The sequence below is a fragment of the Palaemon carinicauda genome, chromosome 35 (assembly GCF_036898095.1).
Source record: "Palaemon carinicauda isolate YSFRI2023 chromosome 35, ASM3689809v2, whole genome shotgun sequence".
Lineage (NCBI taxonomy): Eukaryota > Metazoa > Arthropoda > Malacostraca > Decapoda > Palaemonidae > Palaemon > Palaemon carinicauda.
This window is the reverse complement of record NC_090759.1, coordinates 39,532,962-39,553,683: the sequence shown is the minus strand read 5'-3', so window position 1 is coordinate 39,553,683 and position 20,722 is coordinate 39,532,962. Positions and strand designations below refer to the sequence as shown.

The window sequence follows — 20,722 nt, the reverse complement described above, 5'->3', positions numbered from 1 at the left end:
TGCTTACACAGTAATTGTACAGACAATTGCATTAAGTTCCATTTACATACCTTTTCACGTTCACTTATGAACCTTCTACGAACCCCTGACCACCAATGGAGAGAATCGAATGCTGCATTCTGGTCAAGAACTTTAAGCAAGTAAGCGATCCCTAAAACATAATGAAAAAAAAAAGTTGATCAGTATGTTTATATATACCAGTTTAGTTTCCATACAGACATCTTATTACAGCTGCTCTTAATACAAATATCAATATTAGTTTCCATACAGTCATTTTATAGAGCTTACTCTAATAGCAATATTAATAATAATGACCATATGCTGTAATTTAAAACCAGTACAATGAACTTAGTTACAGTCATGTAACTAATAAACACTGATCTCTTTTACTATTCAGTCTTATTGTATTTGTTAGTGATTCCAAAACTACAGTGTGAAGGCTTACATAATTTATATCCTGAAGTGAATGCTTCCAAATGAAATTGTCATACTGGAGTAAAAGATGAAGGGAGATATATATTTCAGTCTCAAAATATAAAATCCCCAGCACCTCACTTGCAAACAGTACTACCCGCTTGCTGGTATACGCACAGTGCAGTATTTCACATACAGTAAAGCATCCAATAATTGTAACTAGATTTAGATTATAATGAATCACAAAACCCTGTAAATCTCGTCAACTTTTCTACATAAATTACTGTACAGTATTTTGCAGTGAACACTTGAATGATTGATATAAGATTCTCTGGCATTATAATATCAAAAGTCACTGATATCTATGTTCCCTGCTAAAAAAATAAACACTACATACTGAAATAATTGAATATTAATAAAGATATGAAATAAATATATTGAATTATTCAAGTAGACTATTTTTACCAGCTATGCAAACTTGAGTCCTATAAATAAGGAGAAGTCCATTGTTTCAACATAATATTCTATACCTAGACTTTGCTATAAATCTTTCTAATAAGCTTATATAATTATAATTAATAAATGGTCCTTTGATATCATTTCTGATAATTATCTTTTATAAATAGAAATTAAGATAAAGAAAAATAAAATAGTTTTGATACAGCATGAAATGTATTCTGAATAGCCACATAGCTCTTGGTGCAATGAGGATACTTTTCTCTTGGTAGTCTTGCCAAGTTATCTAAAATCAGTAATTACTCTCTTAACTTCATCACCATCCTCATCTCCTCCTTCAGAAGGGACTCTCTTAACTTACCCATTGCAAATCCATCATCAGTAAATGCTGCGCCAGCCTTGTTCTTCTTATTCAGATTATCTTTACCTGCTACAGAATGTTCGACAAAATTGATAGTCAAAGGTGGGATGATCAAGTAAAAATTTCGAAGATGGATGTTCTTGTTGTCTCGTAAAGGAGGCGCAAACACATCTACCAGAAGCTGCAGGAAGAAAAATAAAGTATTAGCTACTAGGATCAATACAGCAAACCTTATACATTGCACAAGTTAAGAGGCAATACACCAAACTCATAACTTTTGGTGAAAAATAACAAATTTTAAGTTACAGTATTCTTATTTTTTCTAGCCATGCAAGCCTGAGTCCTTTAATTAAGGGAGATTACTTTGGTACAAGCTGGAATCACTATTTGAAAATGGAGGAGTCCCCGGCCCCTTCCAGTCAGCTGATAACTCACTTTTGATACTTTCGACCAGGAGATTGAGCAGTGCTTTAAGAAGTGAAATTACATAACAGGACTCGGCATTGTATGACTAGGAAAAATAAAAATTATCTTTAAAGTGTTATTTGTTCCTACATGTCATACAAATCCTCATCCTTTAATTAAGAAGCCTCACAGCTTAGAGGGTTAGAAGTCCCCTTGGAAGCAAATCTGGCAATATCTGTAACTTCCCTGGATGTGTTAAAGGCTTGATCTGTGTAGAGGCAAAGCAAGGCCACTGTCACCCCCTATTTATTTACTATAAGGATGAGGAACTGATAGGCCCTGGGTCACACAATAAATGGTACAGTACCCTGTAAAGAGAAACCATACCCCAGAAGGGGATGTCAGTAAGAATCAAATAGCTCTAGGTAAGTGCTCGATCACAAGCCTGAGCATCATGAACACGTTTCCGTGTATGAGCACCCTCACAGAGCTCGTGGAGTCGTTTGCGGGAATAATGTGTGTAATGAAGCACATTATTACCCAAAGGAATTGATCACTGACCAACTGTAGCATTGTTAACATGTTCGTGGGATGTGTGCGCCTACAAAAAGTACATGCAGTTAGGTCCCTGTAAGCTAATACTATACTTGCTTGCTATTGTTCGTAAACATTAGTGCAAGCTGATTTTATTCCTTCGGGACTAGAAACATGCAAAATTAACCTTGCAAAGGTTATGCCTCAATAGGCCATTGTCTCCAGAGGGTGTGATGGGGGGAGGAGAGATCGCAAGGGGTCGGAGGCTGACACCCAATGACTGCTCCGAAGAGCCCTCCATCCCGAAAAAAAGAAGCCCGACATAGTAACCCCGAAGGATTATATTTACGAGACGCATTTTCCAAACAACGTGGGATGTGGCAGTCGCAAACGGTCGGAAACCATTCCTATCTGCGGCAATAACCCCGCACGATTATGCCTAATAAGACTCGGGCATGCTGCAGAACGAAGCTGTCGGCGGGTATCCACATTTGCAGCAATAACCAATGATGGTTTTGTTTTTAGGCAGCGAGCTTGTGCAGTCAAAGAATTGGAACCAGCCCCTTACTATGGGGGTATTAGTAAGCACCTGCATTTGTGTAAAACTGCTCAGCGAGAGGAGCTTGCCTGCACATCTTGCTAAGCTTAGCGTAGTCTTGCACGTAAGAATTTGTTCCCCGGTATGCAAAGAACACAAACACTAGCCAGCTTCCCATGGGAGGTTGGCAGGTCAGGACTAGCAAACTAGTTCTTTGTTGGGCGAGCACCTGCAAGTGCCCGCCAGCCTGAGCAAATAGACGGCGAACACTTGCGAGCGCCGGTAAACGCTGGCAAGCACTGTCGAACGTTAACAAGGCAAGCGTTGGCTCTCACCTGAAGCTTTGCATGCTGGCGATTAGGGTCTCGCCAATTCACTATGGGTACTATGGTGAGCAACCTGGGTTGATCGCAGACCTTTGTCTAGCAGAGGAGCTCGCCAATCCACCTCGCTAATACTCAGTGGATGGGTGCGCAACACAGCGCATGACTTCTCTGCAAGATTAGGGTCTTTGCAAAGTACTCATGATCGTCCTAGCACCAACAGGGGATTGGCAGGCAAGTAGCCTTATGCCCTCCCTTCACAAGGAGATGAATAAGGCTCTGCTGAGCTTGCAGAGCAGCAGGTTCTCCCTAATGAGAGGTAGAAACCCTGAGGTGCAGGTCCTGAAGGACTTTGCCTCACAGAACTCCATGAGCTTTGTTGTAGGAAATAACGTAAAGAGTTGGCATCGAGCACTACCTATGAAACGTAGCTGAAGTAGTATCTGGGTTCACCATGAAGGGATCCCTTGACTAGAAACCCTCACAGGAACCAGTCTACAACTGCTCTGGTTCCTACACCAGAGCTGCAGGAATGAAGGTAAGCAGAAGCAGAGAGGGCTACATTACCTCCAGTCTCGAAAAGGGTGACCACGATCAACGACAAGGGAGTCAAGTGTGCACTCGCGTTGTGCCCTTAACTGTAGCGCCCTCAAAAATCATTCCTTAGCAGGGAGACCTGAGAGCCCCATGGAAGGTAGGAGTTGCTGCTATGGGAGACTCCTCCAGTGGTGGCCGCCATTGCATCGCTAGGGAAACGACAGTGTTTGCACCTAAGCGATAAGCGAAGATATGTATTTTCTCTTCCAAGCCAAAATAAAGTGGGATATTGTTACTATTGCAAGTGTGAGCATGGTGGCAGGTGCAACACCCCTCACCCCCCTAGCTAGCAGTGGGTAGATACATACACCCTGTTTAAAAGTCTTATGGCTAGCTTGAGCTGTTGCCAAAATATATCTCCACTGTAAATAGCGAAAGGGTTTTGTATATAGTGCTGAAGCAACTGTAGTTTCCTTTTAACAACGTTTAGGACTACTAATATCTATGCAGCCAAAAAAACAATAGCGGACCTTTGGTTTCTATGTAGCCACATTAGATATCCTGTTAATGCAAAAAGGTATCAGGTAACAGCTAAGTATTACTAAAGACCATGGAACAGTAAAAAAACAAGTTCCTTTCAAAAGTATACTTTCTATGTATATCTCATAAATCCCAAACAAAATCTACACATAAAAGCACAAAATCAATCCAAAACACCAGGAAATATGATGGTTTGCCATATTAGTTTATCATAGTATAGACCGTTTCCTCATTTTGTAATAAACTGCTATCTATTCCATTTTACCTTGAAATAATCCGCATCTTGATGAAAATTCCTCGTTAAATTATTTATAACAGCATCCAGGTTCTCAGCTGCTTTGTGAGTTTCTGGTGACACCTGAAACAAAAAGATAAATATTTAACCAGAAAGGAAGATTGGGTTATAGTAATAACTCTCATATTTGCAAAGTATTTTGTCAACCCTTCTGGAAAAATTGTTATAAGTCAGATAACAGTACAAAATACAAATATATAAAGTAGAATTCTATATTCTATAAATAATCATAACATTTACTAAACATGAAATTCAGCAATTACAAATATATAAATATATCATATATAGACCAGGAGATAAGGAAGGTAAACATAATCAAATCAACAAACAAATTATCAAAATTCAGAGAAAAATACATATTTCTCATATGTAGTTTAATGAAAGTTATATATGTAATTTAAAAAAATCTCTTTGAGAGGAGATGCTGGATAACCTCCAGGTGTGACGATGTAGCGAAGCCACTGCCTTGTGGTCGATCTTTGCATGTGGTTGTTTGAGTAGATCAGGAAGTGGAGGGAACTCTTTTGGCACCTCTCAGAGCAGATGTAGGTCTGAAAACCATTCTGCAAGCTGCCACATTAAAGCTATGAGGGTCATCAACAGATCTTGTGATACCCTTTACAGTATTTTATTCAGCCGCCTTTTTACTAGGCAAAAGGGGGGAACGCATAGACGTCTAGAGTATCCCAATGATACTAGAAGACATTTTGCTAAAGGGCTTGGGGATTTGGTAATGGAGAGCAGTACACTGGAAATTTCCAGTTTAGAGATGTCGCAAACAGGTCTGTAGTAGGCGAACCCCACATAGTCAAGACTTTATATCTGACGATTCAAAGACCACTTAGAGCCATCTGATCATTCCTGCTCAGATTGTCTGCTACGATGTTCTTCTTGCCCGAGATGAAACGGGCTGAGAGTGCTAGGAGTTGTCTTCCCTCCACCTTATCATTTCTACAGATACTAGATGGCATAGCTACCGTGAAAAGGTACTGTACCTCCTTGTTTGTATAAATACTCCGGTACCATGGTTTCACTAAATCTTAATTAAAGTACAGTACACTATGAGTTTGAAGGCTACAAAAAGAATGTTAAACTTGAAAAGAAAGCTTTCATACCTCACAATCTTCACATAACTGGCAGAAACTGATAACATCTTGAAGATCTGGGATGAATCGTGCTGCATTGCTAGAGCAATGAAGCCCTCCTGATCGCACTAAACGAACATATCCCATAGCATTACCTTGAAGATAAATGCGATAATTAAATTCCTCAATCAAAACTTACCACATTAACATTATCTAACCAAATAAAATCAACTAAAATTTTTATTAGTGCTAATACAAATCATATAAAGCCAAAATGACCGTTAACTTTTCAGACAAAATTCCACACAATTGAAAATTTACTGTTCTACAGTGTTGACCATTTCAGTATATCAATATATACTCAATATCACAATTGATAAAACCGTGAGGTTGAAGTTTCGTGTGAAAGCAAGGCTTAAATCTAACAGATTATATATGCTGTCGATAATTATAAAACTTGATGGGAATGTTGATAGCATACCAATGCTTGGTTTAGTTCACTACGTATTCTATGATACTATTATTATTATTATTACTAGCTAAGCTACAACCCTAGTTGGAAAAGCAAGATGCTATAAGCCCAAGGGCTCTAATAAGAAAAAATAGCCCAGTGAGGAAAGGAAATAAGGATATAAATGATATAAGAAGTAATGAACAATTAAAATAGAATATTTTAAAAACACTAACAACATCAAAACAGATATTTCATATATAAACTATAAAAAGACTCATGTCAGCCTAGGGAATGAGGCAACTGGAGAGTAGGACATTGGATACTTGAATTCATTAATGATAGATGTCAATATGAATGAGTTTCAAAGTGGATGCCAAGAAATAATGTTTGATGATATAAATTCGAGTACATCAAAAGGAATACCCCAATACTAGCCAACTTGACCACACAACAACTTGGATGTCTTTTTGGTGTACAGAACAGTAATCCGATGTCTTTTTGGTGTACAGAACAGTAATCCAGTGTCTCTTTGGTGTACAGAACAGTAATCCAGTGTCTTTTTGGTGTACAGAACAGTAATGCGATGTCTTTATGGTGTACAGAACAGTAATTCAATTTGGTGTACATAACAGTTATCCAATGTCTTTATGGTGTACAGAACAGTAATCCAATGTCTTTTTGGTGTACAGAACAGTAATTCAATGTCTTTTTGGTGTACAGAACAGTAATGCGATGTCTTTATGGTGTACAGAACAGTAATTCAATATGGTGTACATAACAGTTATCCAATGTCTTTATGGTGTACAGAACAGTAATCCGATGTCTTTTTGGTGTACAGAACAGTAATCCGATAGTCTTTATGGTGTACAGAACAGTAATCCGATGTCTTTTTGGTGTACAGAACAGTAATCCGATGTCTTTATGGTGTACAGAACAGTAATCCGATGTCTTTTTGGTGTACAGAACAGTAATCCAATGTCTTTTTGGTGTACAGAACAGTAATTCAATGTCTTTTTGGTGTACAGAACAGTAATGCGATGTCTTTTTGGTGTACAGAACAGTAATCCAATGTCTTTTTGGTGTACAGAACAGTAATCCAATGTCTTTTTGGTGTACAGAACAGTAATCCGATGTCTTTTTGGTGTACAGAACAGTAATCCGATGTCTTTTTGATGTACAGAACAGTAATCCAGTGTCTCTTTGGTGTACAGAACAGTAATCCAGTGTCTTTTTGGTGTACAGAACAGTAATCCGATGTCTTTTTGGTGTACAGAACAGTAATCCAGTGTCTCTTTGGTGTACAGAACAGTAATCCGATAGTCTTTATGGTGTACAGAACAGTAATCCGATGTCTTTTTGGTGTACAGAACAGTAATCCAATGTCTTTTTGGTGTACAGAACAGTAATCCGATAGTCTTTATGGTGTACAGAACAGTAATCCGATGTCTTTTTGGTGTACAGAACAGTAATCCGATGTCTTTTTGATGTACAGAACAGTAATCCAGTGTCTCTTTGGTGTACAGAACAGTAATCCAGTGTCTTTTGGTGTACAAAACAGTAATCCGATGTCTTTTTGGTGTACAGAACAGTAATCCAGTGTCTCTTTGGTGTACAGAACAGTAATCCAGTGTCTTTTTGGTGTACAGAACAGTAATCCAGTGTCTCTTTGGTGTACAGAACAGTAATCCGATGTCTTTTTGGTGTACAGAACAGTAACCCAGTGTCTCTTTGGTGTACAGAACAGTAATCCAGTGTCTCTTTGGTGTACAGAACAGTAATCCAGTGTCTTTTTGGTGTACAGAACAGTAATCCAGTGTCTTTTTGGTGTACAGAACAGTAATCCAATGTCTTTTTGGTGTACAGAACAGTAATCCAGTGTCTCTTTGGTGTACAGAACAGTAATCCAGTGTCTTTTTGGTGTACAGAACAGTAATCCGATGTCTCTTTGGTGTACAGAACAGTAATCCAGTGTCTCTTTGGTGTACAGAACAGTAATCCGATGTCTCTTTGGTGTACAGAACAGTAATCTAGTGTCTCTTTGGTGTACAGAACAGTAATCCAGTGTCTCTTTGGTGTACAGAACAGTAATCCGATGTCTCTTTGGTGTACAGAACAGTAATCCAGTGTCTCTTTGGTGTACAGAACAGTAATCCGATGTCTTTTTGGTGTACAGAACAGTAATCCAGTGTCTCTTTGGTGTACAGAACAATAATCCAGTGTCTTTTTGGTGTACAGAACAGTAATCCAGTGTCTCTTTGGTGTACAGAACAGTAATCCGATAGTCTTTTTGGTGTACAGAACAGTAATTCAGTGTCTCTTTGGTGTACAGAACAGTAATCCAGTGTCTCTTTGGTGTACAGAACAGTAATCCAGTGTCTCTTTGGTGTACAGAACAGTAATCCGATGTCTTTTTGATGTACAGAACAGTAATCCAGTGTCTCTTTGGTGTACAGAACAGTAATCCAGTGTCTCTTTGGTGTACAGAACAGTAATCCGATGTCTTTTTGGTGTACAGAACAGTAATCCAGTGTCTCTTTGGTGTACAGAACAGTAATCCGATGTCTTTTTGATGTACAGAACAGTAATCCAGTGTCTCTTTGGTGTACAGAACAGTAATCCGATGTCTTTTTGATGTACAGAACAGTAATCCAGTGTCTCTTTGGTGTACAGAACAGTAATCCGATGTCTTTTTGGTGTACAGAACAGTAATCCGATGTCTTTTTGGTGTACAGAACAGTAATCCGATGTCTTTTTGATGTACAGAACAGTAATTCAGTGTCTCTTTGGTGTACAGAACAGTAATCCGATGTCTTTTTGATGTACAGAACAGTAATCCAGTGTCTCTTTGGTGTACAGAACAGTAATCCGATGTCTTTTTGGTGTACAGAACAGTAATCCGTCACCATATAATGGTTCACCTATGGCTCCCTTGGTACATCACAATTGATTGATTGATTGATTGATTGATTATGAGTTATTTATGAGCATTTATTTATCTCCTGTAAAATATATAGGAATAGTAAGTAGTGGGTTGGCCAGGGCACCAGCTACCCATTGAGATACTACTGCTAGAGAGTTATATGGACCTTTGACTGGCCAGACATTACTACTGTACATTGGATTCTTCTCTCTGGTTACGGTTCATTTTGCCTTTGCCTACACATGTACCGAATAGTCTGGACAATTCTTTACATATTCTCCTCTGTCCTCATACACCTGACAACACAAATTACCAAACAGTTCTTCTTCACTCAAGGGGTTACTGCACTACCATTGTTCAGTGGCCACTTTCCTCTAGGTAAGGGTAGAAGAGACTCTTTAGCTATGGTAAACAGCTCTTCTAGGATCAGGACACTCCGAAATCAAAGCATTGTTCTCTTGTCTTGGGTAGTGACATGGCCTCTGTACCATGGTCTTCCACTGTCTTGGGTTAGAGGTCTCTTGCTTGAGGGTACACTCGGGCACACTATTCTATCTTATTTCTCTTTCTCTTGCTTTGTTAAAGTTTATATAGTTTATAAAGATGTTTATTTGAATGTTGTTACTGTTCTTAAAATACTTAATTGTTCCTTGTTTCCTTTCCTCACTGGGCTATTTTCCCTGTTGGAGCCCCTGTGCTTATAGCACCTATCCATTGGAGTCAACCGATATGGTAGGTGGGGTATCTAAAGTGGACTTCTAAACAGGAGGAACTTCAGTCATCCAATGTGGTAGCTATGTATATGCTCTGACCAGATACAAAAGTTTAGCAGAAAGCTCCACTATATATTTTTTTCGGATCTGCAAGGCTACCTACAGCAAGCTACTTAGAGACAATGAGATAAGATAATAGATGTGAATCTATATCTAGAATAAATTACGAACAACATTTTCACTTTCAATTTGAAATTTATGATTCTATCAGATACAAAAGTTTAGAAGAAGGTTCCACTCTATATTTTTTTCAGATTTGCAAGGCTACCTACAACAAGCTACCTGTACTTAGAGACAATGAGATAAGATAATAGACGTGAATCTATATCTAGAACAAATTACTAACCACATTTTTACTTTCAATTTGAAATTTGTGATTCTATCAGATACAAAAGTTTAGAAGAAGCTTCCACTATACATTTTTTTTGGATTGACAAGGCTACCTACAGCAAGCTACTTAGAGACAATGAGATAAGATAATAGATGTGAATCTATATCTAGAATAAATTACGAACATTTTTACTTTCAATGTCAGATTTACGATGATATTAAATCGCAATAAACTCACCTATATGTGTGATAAGACCTCTGAATTGATCGAGGTACGAAAAGCCCTCGGGTGTCAATCCCAGTTTCCTAATCCCTTTATTGAATTTCTCTGCACGGTCGTAAGGGAAATGTTCCTGGTTTACTTTGACCTGAAAAAAAAAATATGATTTTCAGGTTATATCAAATCTTTTAACCCTTTTACCCCCAAGGCTATTTGGTACTTTCCAACCCTTAACCCCCAGGCGTTTTTCTATTTCAAGCACGTTTTGCAATATTTTTTTTTTTTAGATTGTGCTGACAGCCTTAATTTTTGTTATAGAGAGGTCAGGTTGGTCTCATTATTTTGGAAAATGCCTGGAGTTTCACATAAAGTTATCAAAAATATGCAAAAAAAAAAATGCAAATAGCAGTTTTTTGCAAGGACGTACCAGTACGTCCATGGGGGTTAAGGGATGAGTTTTGTGAAACGTACCAGTACGTCCATTGGGGGTAGAAGGGTTAACCTGATTTTTCTTTACCTAAAACTGTTTTGTAACAATGAAAAACCAAAGATATTGAAATTAATAAATTAGTATTTCTTATATTTGTGCTATAAATAATGCCAAAAACCAACAAAAGAAATTTCATGGTAGCTCTTTCATATGATAGAACCTAGGTATACATGAAACTTGTGAATTCAAGACATTTCTAATTTTTTTCCTACAATTGTCCAAATCTCCCGTTCCAGTTTTATGCAGGTTAACTGCTCAAAATAATTTCTAAATTGTTGAAAAAGTTAACAGTTTTCATGTTCAAATATACTGGAGCATTGTAAGTCATTGAGAAATAATAGTAACGAATGAATTCTGCAGTAAACTTTTTCTGAAATAATGCAGTCACGTTATCACTGTAAGCAATGACAGCATTTACTTGTCATCATCTAATTTACATTGTATTAGTTTGCCGTAAAAGCTCTGTAGGGATTTGGAAAAACTAAATCACTAGGTCTAAGTAACTCCTGTTTAAACATCTTATATTCATAATTTTATTTTAACATCAATATATTTGTGACAACCACTCAATATTTAATGGAATTTCATGTTGTTACCTGAATGTGTACCTAAATTATTTCGATTTTAAGTTTTAAGAGGATGAATTAAATTATTGTCAATTTATTTCGAAAAAAAGTATTTTCCTACCAAAAAAAAAAAAAATATATATTTGATAAATTTATACAAATGAGTTTCATAAAGGGATATTGACGAAGGAAAAATCTATTTCTGGGCAAGAGACCTTTTGTTGCTCCGTGAAATGCTCCTTTTAGCACCATTTCTAAGGTATAAATACTGCTAAATATACCAGAGAAAAAAGTTGCATGGAATGCCAGGAATAAACCCAGCTTGCTCACTCTAATAGAGTGTCGGTATAGTAACTGGGGCGTGTTAGAACTACTACCAGAGGTCCCTTACCAATTAGTCCTCTCCTTCCTCAATATCCCCCGATACTGTGAGGTGCCGTTCTATATCCAACTACTGCCCTCTACTACGACTACCCCCCACCCCTACCACTACCCACGCTTCTTCCCTCATTCCTTTTCTAGCACCTTTTTTTTATATACTGGACAATAAACAAACAATAATTAAAAATGAACAAACATGATTTTATGAAATGGAAAAGATAAACAATAGAACTCTAAATAAAGATCTAAACGTGGTGAAATGATTTACACGTCACTATGATCAGCAGAGCTATTCTAGTCAGGGCCATTCATACTAGGGTGGTTTGCTGTGAGCAATCATACCAAAGTCTCCCACCACCAATCCACAGTGGATAGTGTGGTGATGAAAACTGCCCAAAACCCACACATGAATAATGCAACCACATCATGGGCCCCAGTCCTCAGTAGCAGTGGAACAACTGCCCAAGGTGTTGGGCAGTTAGATTCCATTGCATGGGATGCTAAAAATCCCTGAACTAAAACAGACCTCCTTTGGAAATTGAACTTTGCAACACACAATGTCAGGATCCTGTCTACTTCTCCCATCAATTCTCGCATTCATCACCTTCTTTAGCAGACAGACATTTTTTATTCTCTTGACATGGCCAAACCAACTCAACACATTCATATCCACTCTGGCTGCTAAATCATTTCTTACACACCTCACTCTCACTACTGTTCTACCCTCTACATATTTATAATCCATTTCTATTTCCTATGATATTGAGTTTAATTAAGAAGTGACTGACATACAATCAATTATTATAATAAATTAAATGACAATAAAAACATGTAAAAAGATGAATTGACAATCTATATAAGATTTTCCTTAAATTTAATTTCTATACATCTGAAAGTAATACATCATTATAACTTTCGAACTAATAGCATTCTATTTTTATACAAGTTAAAATAATAAAACTATTCAATAAATCCTGCTATTTTACCTCTCGCCAATGCTGTAAGTCTTTCAATAGCCGCGATTTGATGTGCTCATCATACAGGAACTGTGAAAACACGTGGAATTTCTTCCGCAAGAACTGATAGGTGAAGTTGACCTGTAACAGGAGAATTCAATAGGAACATTCATATTCTTGTCACTGGCCAATATAAATTGTAAATTCTTTATTTATGCCCCAATAAGGGATTCATCAACCATATGTCTACATTCAAGGGTTGGAATTTACGAAAAAAAAAATGAGTAGCATCGCCTGCTTGTTTTTTAGCCCAAAATCCCATATCATGTGCATATACTTAAAGTAGTGGGCCAAGAACACTACTCTGAGGAACACCAGATACAGTACTACATCACTATTTTTCTACTTGACTTTAAGTGATTTTTCCTTTGAATGCCATTTCCTTCAATTTTTTTACTCATCAGTAATGAACTCTTTACAAAATAATACCGATACTAATAGAATTCTTTAACATTGGAGAGTGTAAAAAGATGATATGAGAAACACGTGAGCCTTAGTAAAATTTTCTGAGATTTTCCTACTTGAATTTTAGTGAATTTCTCCGAGATGATTTATTTCTAAGTGTTTTCAGCGCTCATCAATAATGAACCGTCTAAACACTGATTATATTGATACTTTTTAACCTTTATTGGTGTTTGAAAGAACAATAAATGATATGGCTACCGAACAGGTGTCGTAGTAAATTCTTCCGAGATGTTTGTGAAAATTTGTTGAATTTTTCTGAGATGATTTATTTTTATTTTTGTTTTCAGTGATCGTCACTAATAAACTTTTCCTAATACTGTACTTGTTTGTATAAATACAGTAATATTAATAGCTATAATATGCATGTGAAAAATTATTTTGTGTAAAATATAAATTCTTTTTTTTTACCTTTTTAGCATTTGTGAAATTTGCCCCTTTTTTGGCCTTTAATGTAAATTCTATTCTATTGAAATAAAAATTACTTTTCATACTACCTGTTTGTATAAATACAATAACTTTAATCTCTACAATATGCATATGAACCCTTTCTTTATGCAAGTTATTGCATAATGTCCTTTTTTAGCATTCAACTCATTTATGCATGTTTTATTTTGGTCATAACTTTCATTCTATAGTTTTAAAATATTATTTAGATATACGGAAAGGGAGACGTGGAAGGTAGATAGTGTCACTTCCAACAGGCTCTTGACTTGAACATGAGGGGGGGGGAAAGCCTGCGGTACTACTGTACTGGATTAAGGAGCAAAAAACAGCGACTCACAAAAAACACTAGGGGGGGGGGTCCTAAAATGTATTGCCTTATTATAGCTATTAGTACTTTCTTTAAGAAACCGATACCCTTCCCAACAGCAGCTTAAACCTACGAGGAAGCTAGAGATGGAAGTTGAGGGTGGAAAGGATACAGGTTTGGGAGATGGCGAGTGGTTAGGAAAATCGTAGTGAGAGTGGCTTAGATTAAGAATAGTAACTACTGCTACTGAGCAGTCATTAACCCTTTTACCCCCAGGCTATTTGGAAATTTCCAACCCTTAACCCCCAGGGGGTTATTTTTTTCCCAGCACATTTTGCAGTATATTTTTTTTTATTTGCTCTAACAGCCTTAATTTTTGTCATAGAGAGGTCAGGTTGGTCTCATTCTCTTGGAAAATGCCTGAATTTTCTCAAAAAATTATCAAAAATATGAAAAAAAAAAATTTTATAGCATTTTTTTGCGAGGACGTACCGGTACGTCCATGGGGGTAAAGGGATGAGTTTTGTGAAACGTACCAGTACGTCCTTTGGGGGTAAAAGGGTTAATTACAGGTTATGGGAGGCTAAATGGAAACATCCCTCCTTGGCATTCTGCTGTATGGGGAATTTAAGTCCGGCTCAAGTTTGATAGTTTCATGTAGTGTCTACAACCCTCCCATCCTATACGTCTACTTCCTGGGCTACCATCAGCCACTGCCTGGTCCTAGCAAAGTGGAGAAGCAGCTATGGTGCTGATCATATACATATATGGTCAGTTTCTAGGGAATTGTCTTGTCTCTAGGACATTGTCACTGTCCCTTACCAATGCCATTCATGAGCGACCTTTAAAACTACCTGGTTCTTTCAGTGCTAGTTTATATGCATTAGCAATCGTTTTTTTTCTCTATACATGGTGAAAGTTGAAACATTCATCTTATTCTGCACATTACAGTTACAATTTCATCAGCTAATGCACATGGAGTGAGGATGTACTTTGCATTATACATCCAAATTTTACACTTAGTATAAAAACTTTACCGATTTGCTAGAATCAGAGGATGAACTATCCCTATATAACACATGATGACAAGAACAAAGATATTAAAGAATAGCGGCCATTGTCGTTCATATATTTCCTCAAAACTCACTAACAAATACCTATGAATGTAAAGGCTAGTCAAACAAATGCTCCCAGCTTGAAGTAAGAAAACAATTAAATTGTAAACACAATAGTATGTACTGTTATAGTACAGTACTATTCAAATCCTGAAAGAGGTATTTCTACAGTTTATTGCCAAAAGCATACACGTAAACACATGGGTATCTACACATTCGGTAAGACTTATTGAAGTAGTCAGAACTGAAAAAGAATACTAACATTATTTAATCATTTTACACATACAACAACATGTATGAACAAGCAATTTAGCATTTGTGAAGTGCTCACATTATCAAAAAACAGATGAAATTCAGTACAGATAACTTACGGTTGTATTGATGATACCAGCTCCATGCGTCCGAATAGAGTTGGCTATGTGTTTAATATTGACCGTGTTAACATGTTTGTTATTACTTGTGGCTTCAACAAAGAACTGCTGGTTAAGATTGTAGAGATAGTGTTGAACGAAAATATGAATATTTCGCATTATTTCCAGTACATCAACACCCTGCAGGAAAAATGTCAATATTATGCATAAAATCATGATAACTCTGGTAATCTATCATGTTTTACAGAAAAAAAAAAAGTAAATTCTAAAAGTCCTTACAAAATTCTCACAAAGTTAACCTTAAAAAAAAAATTTAAATTTGACTTTGTTCCTACACAAATACAAACCATTCGCTCTTCAGCTATAAAATTTTATTGCAAGATAAATTTGCCCTTGCTAGTTAGCATGGGATAGACCAACCACCACACTCACGCAGTCAGCAAGACTGTGTATCTACTTTTGATCTTGGCTTGGTAGAGTGCAGACGTGCTGTCTCTCTTTCTCTCTCTCTTTCTCCCGTTAACCCTTACTTAAACTGGCTATAAACTGACTATTTTTTTTCCTTTTCAGCTGTAATTGATTTTTGAGGACTTATCAAGATGGAATTTTTCCTGGCATTGAAAGGTGCTCTTGCCGCTCCTTCATATTAGTGCAGGAGACAGATCATCATTCTGTTTTTCCTGGATCCTACGCCACTCATTCGTCTCCTTGTGCGGCGTGTCGCGAGTGGCCATCCTCCCAGTGGGAGCAGTACGGCAGTGAGGCAAACTACTCCTCCAGTGGTTCCTCGTGCTCCATTCCCTGCTGAGCAGTCATCTACCTAGACTCTACGGCCTCCCGTCCTAGCCAAGATCATGAATGGAGAACAGGTCAAAAGCAAGTTACGCCTCCCCTAGGTGATACCCATCACCCTAGGACCAGCAGGGACTAGAAATCTCTACTTACTGGCTGTTCCCAGTCAGAGTTTGTGACAACAAACAAACTGCTCCTTTCTCGGAGCCTCCGTTGGTCCTGAAGCTTCCTCCTTGGGCCTCGCAGCCTGTGGAAGTTCTCAGAAGGAGGGTCCATCCCTCCTTTCCACCTTCTTGGTTAAGCCCCAGAAGCAGAACGACTTGAAAACCGTTCCAAAGAACTGGACCTCGAAGGGTTTTCTTGGTTCAGTCTTGGCCTCAGCGTTACCTGATGTGGAGAATATCCCCTCTAGGTGTCAGGCCCCTGCAAGAGACTCAACTGATAAACCTGACCCAGATTAGGCTCCTATGGGTGCAAGTTCGGGTCAGGATGAGTCGCAAGACAGTGTATCATACCATGTGGAGAGTGCTGCTAGCCCTAAGGCTACAGCCTCAGAGCAAAAGGAATTGGACCATTCCTTTATGCAGGTCTTACGATGCATTAGGAAGATTAATAATCTTGGCAACCATTCCTATTCCCCTCCAGAAGGGAAAGATACAGTCCTTGACTTCCTCCTAAACCGGAGAGACCAGGATGGAGTTTCCCCTGGTCCAGGATGGTGAAGGGTGCTAGGAAAAAGGGTTTTGCTCAGGTAGCTGGTATAACAAACTCCTTACAAGCAGGACACTCATCTCATTTACTTCCTACCCAATTCGATCATCAGCAAAGGGAGTATTACGAGATAGAAAGTATTGGAATTTGGAAAAACTCTCAAGGATCAGGCTCTGAGCATGGGAAGCTTTTGAACAAGGAGAAATATAAAAAAACAGAAAGATCTTGAATGATATCAATGAAATGTTCTGGGAACATCACGAGGCAGCAGACAGATGAGGGCTTTTGACAATGTCTCGACTAGCAGTGTTCATGCTTGGTCTCAAACACGACACAGCACTGTAAACAAAATTTCCCCAACTGAAATCCTTCCTGGTGGTTGGGTATTGGTACAGCTCGGCTCCTCCCATAAAACTATGCGCAGGATATTGCATGTATCTCAAATGACTGTTTCAGTGATTCCTTCCTCCTCATCTTCCACAGTAAGAGCGCTATGAACAGTTAATGGGACCCACTGAACTAGTCCCCTAGTGGCTCAAAAGTGATGAGCCCTTGAGGCAAGAGTGTAAACTCCGATCACAGTTACGTATAATGTGGTTTCCAATGGTATGATTTCTGATCTCTGTAACCGATTGTAATTATCCTGATTGCTGTACATAAATAACCGTAAGGTTCCCAACCTCGGAGAGCCATTGTAGAGTTCCAGATCGTGATAAATGATTAAAGAGTTACTGATCGTGGTAGGCGATCATAGAGTTCCAAATTGCGGCAGACAATCATAGATTTCCCAATCGCAGAAGCTGATTGTAGATGGAAAAAGATTGTAAAGTTCCTAGTCAGGGTCACCGATTGTAGCTTTTGCAATAGCAGCGCGGGCCTGATTCCATAGAAAAACACGAATAGTGGTAAGAAAGCACAAGGTAATTGTAAGAAGTTCTGAGACCCAATAGTCACCAAAGAATATAAGTAAAGTGTCTGATAAAGTAGAGTCGAGGAATCTCGGTGAATACACGAATCTCGTAACCAAATGAGTATTCTCGGAGAAATAATAATTTTCAGTACGTAGCCTCTTGGAATGTACACTGTAAACAACTCACTCGGGTTGGTGAGGGGCCTTTTCCCTACTGAGGAAATCAGAGTTCAATCTCATATGAGGCGAGGTGTGTGAGTGAGCACTTGTATCCGAAAACTGCAATGCCAGGGCAAACCCATATATTACTGATTCTAAAAGATCAACAAACACTCCAAAAGAGAGAAAGAATTTAAATCTCTTCACTATGAATATATTACTTCGGCGAAGGTGAAACTAGCCATAAAACTTTTAGCGAGCTATAAAAACTCGCCGCTAATTAAAGGGGCAGTAGCTAGAGGTACACTGGCCACCCCACTCACACTTACAGCTTATATGACATCACTTTTGCTTTTGGCTCAGTAGGGAGCAGTTGCTCGCTCTCTCTCTCTCTCTCTCTCTCTCTCTCTCTCTCTCTCTCTCTCTCTCTCTCTCTCTCTCTCCAGTTAACCTAAATAAGGTAGTAGGTTGTCCTGGACACCAGCCCCCCATTGATACAACCGTTAGAGAGTTATTGGATTCTTTGGCTGGCTAGACAGTATTAAATTGGATCCCTCTCTCTTGTTATAGATTATTTTTTTCTTTGGTTACACATACACCGAATAGAAGAAGAAGAAGAAGAAGAAGAAGAAGAAGAAGAAGAAGAAGAAGAAGAAGAAGAAGAAGAAGAAGAGGACTGCTGTGATATGGCTGAATAAGTTGAATAATCCCACTAAACTAACCTTACCACTGTTATACCCGATAAGCTAAATCAAGAAGAATAGTAAACGCAATTACATTTAAATGTAATACAGTAATATTCCCCATTAACCCATTTAGATGGAGGCTAGCCTATATGTAGACATAGATGGCTGTAGGTTAACCTCCGTTTGTAATCCATAACTGGTTGTAATAACTGGAACTCGTTAATTTGTGAAATGAAGTTACCAAAAAAGGTGCCAGCAATCAACAACCTCCCCTTTTACCTTTGCTGCCATTATGAACTAAGAGACATGTTGCAGACAGTTTATATACAATAGAATATTCTATAAATATAGGAAACCCAGAAACTAATGTATGGACAGCATGATCAAGGCCCTTCATGAAAGGAAAAGACACGCATGAATGTTAACAAAACCAACAGAGCCGGTGACCCACCCAATAAGGGGTAAAAATGTAAAACAGAATTACTCAAATGCTGCTGCTTAACAAAAGCAATACAGGATATTCATTAATCAAAGCATGCATTGCAGTATTTTTGTTTATCAAGTCGCAAAAGGAAGAAAAAACTTGAATTCAGATAAAGTACTTTATCCCGTTATTGAAAGTGATCCAAATACAGAACCAGAAATGAACGATGTTACCACAGCAGTGACAAAAAACAAAAGGTGGTTGAGGTTGTGTTGTGACGTAGGTAGACCGTCAATAACTGAGTGGATGATTTCTTGCGTAATATCACTCACAGCAGATGAATTTCTTCTATTGAGGTGCTGTGGAAAGTTCAAATTAATCCAAAATTGTGGGTCTCCCATATACGCATGAGATGTGCTTTGCACATTGATACACTAACTAGAGCAGGGAAAACAGCATTTCTTTGGTAATCAGGTTATATTAGATTTACCATTCTAACCTTTAACAGGAAAATCCTTGGTGACTACACAGTACTTTAACCCCCCAAAAAGAACAAGTTTAAAATAACCCAAAAATAACATTGTTTTAATAGGACCAAGTCATGCTCCTTAAGAGTAATCAAAGTGCTTTTCATCTTTATTAATAAAAGTACTTTTTCATATTCAAATGCTTCTAGCTCTCTCATGCTCCAATAGTGATGAAAATTCAACACATCTGGCAACTTCCATAACATCCACACCGACTATGTCCTTAAATAGATACATTAATAATAGATATATATAAAAAAATACCTGATCAAGAGTATGCGAGGGTAAATGAGAAGGAACAGTAAACAAGTTATACTTGGAGGCAGCTAAATTTCGCATCTCTTCATACGTCCTCCAATCATGTGGAGCCACAACAGTCAAAGTATAAAAAGTCCTCTCCAGGTACTGCTCAACATAATCTGTGTTCAAATACAAGAATTGTGATCTAAGGCATATGATGTGTAAAAGTATAAAGAATACATACAGTATACAGTATAAACTAATATAATTTTTTGCTAATTAAAAAGAGATAACTTAGCCCATCAAAGGTAATTGGTTAACCTAGCACAGCACTTGGGCTTATAAAATTAATTATTTTTAAATTAATATGGAATTTCCATAATAAAATTAATATTAATTATACTTTTCTGGATAATTTAGCTAGCCCTGTATCCTAAATTTTTACCACTTTGGCTACCCTGATGACTCCTATTTTGTACTGATGGCTGGAACGAGAGATCAGTCGATTCTCTCTTCAGTTTTGTAGTACCAGAAGTGAGGAAGTGTGGGTGGGACTAGTTAAATTATCTAGGTAAATATTAACATTAACTTTATTATGAAAATTCTATATAATAAACATTACCGCAGGATAATTTATGTAGCCCAATTATCTTCATTAACCAGGAGGGAACGGGTAGAATTTCCACTTTTTGAACGGAATAGGAGGATAAAGAATAAAGCAAGAAAACCACAAACTTAAACCTGATAAATTTTTACCTGATTGCAGCAGACTGAAACAGAGAAGGTAAAGTAAGAACTCAAAGACATTCCAGAGTGAGGTTAGCAGAAGCAAACTGAAAGGAGAGAGAGAAGCCAAAGTCCAAGAACCCTCTTCAAGGAAGATAATGAAACATGTCAGAACAACTCCTCGAGACAGGCAACGCAAAAAATCTG

General features: G+C 37.8%; 1 protein-coding gene across 2 annotated transcripts in view; it reads right to left on the bottom strand.

Moving 5' to 3' along the window:
* Positions 1 to 20,722, bottom strand: part of SWIP (strumpellin and WASH-interacting protein) — a 98,548-nt gene that overhangs the window by 7,605 nt on the left and 70,221 nt on the right. For both annotated transcript variants that reach the window (XM_068358929.1, XM_068358930.1), the window contains 8 exons: positions 19,814 to 19,968; positions 15,341 to 15,520; positions 12,609 to 12,719; positions 10,204 to 10,333; positions 5,519 to 5,643; positions 4,374 to 4,466; positions 1,232 to 1,412; positions 51 to 151 (listed from right to left, as the gene is read on the bottom strand). In XM_068358929.1, coding sequence (XP_068215030.1) covers positions 51 to 151; positions 1,232 to 1,412; positions 4,374 to 4,466; positions 5,519 to 5,643; positions 10,204 to 10,333; positions 12,609 to 12,719; positions 15,341 to 15,520; positions 19,814 to 19,968 — 1,076 coding nt within the window. The remainder of the gene's footprint in view (positions 1 to 50; positions 152 to 1,231; positions 1,413 to 4,373; positions 4,467 to 5,518; positions 5,644 to 10,203; positions 10,334 to 12,608; positions 12,720 to 15,340; positions 15,521 to 19,813; positions 19,969 to 20,722) is intronic.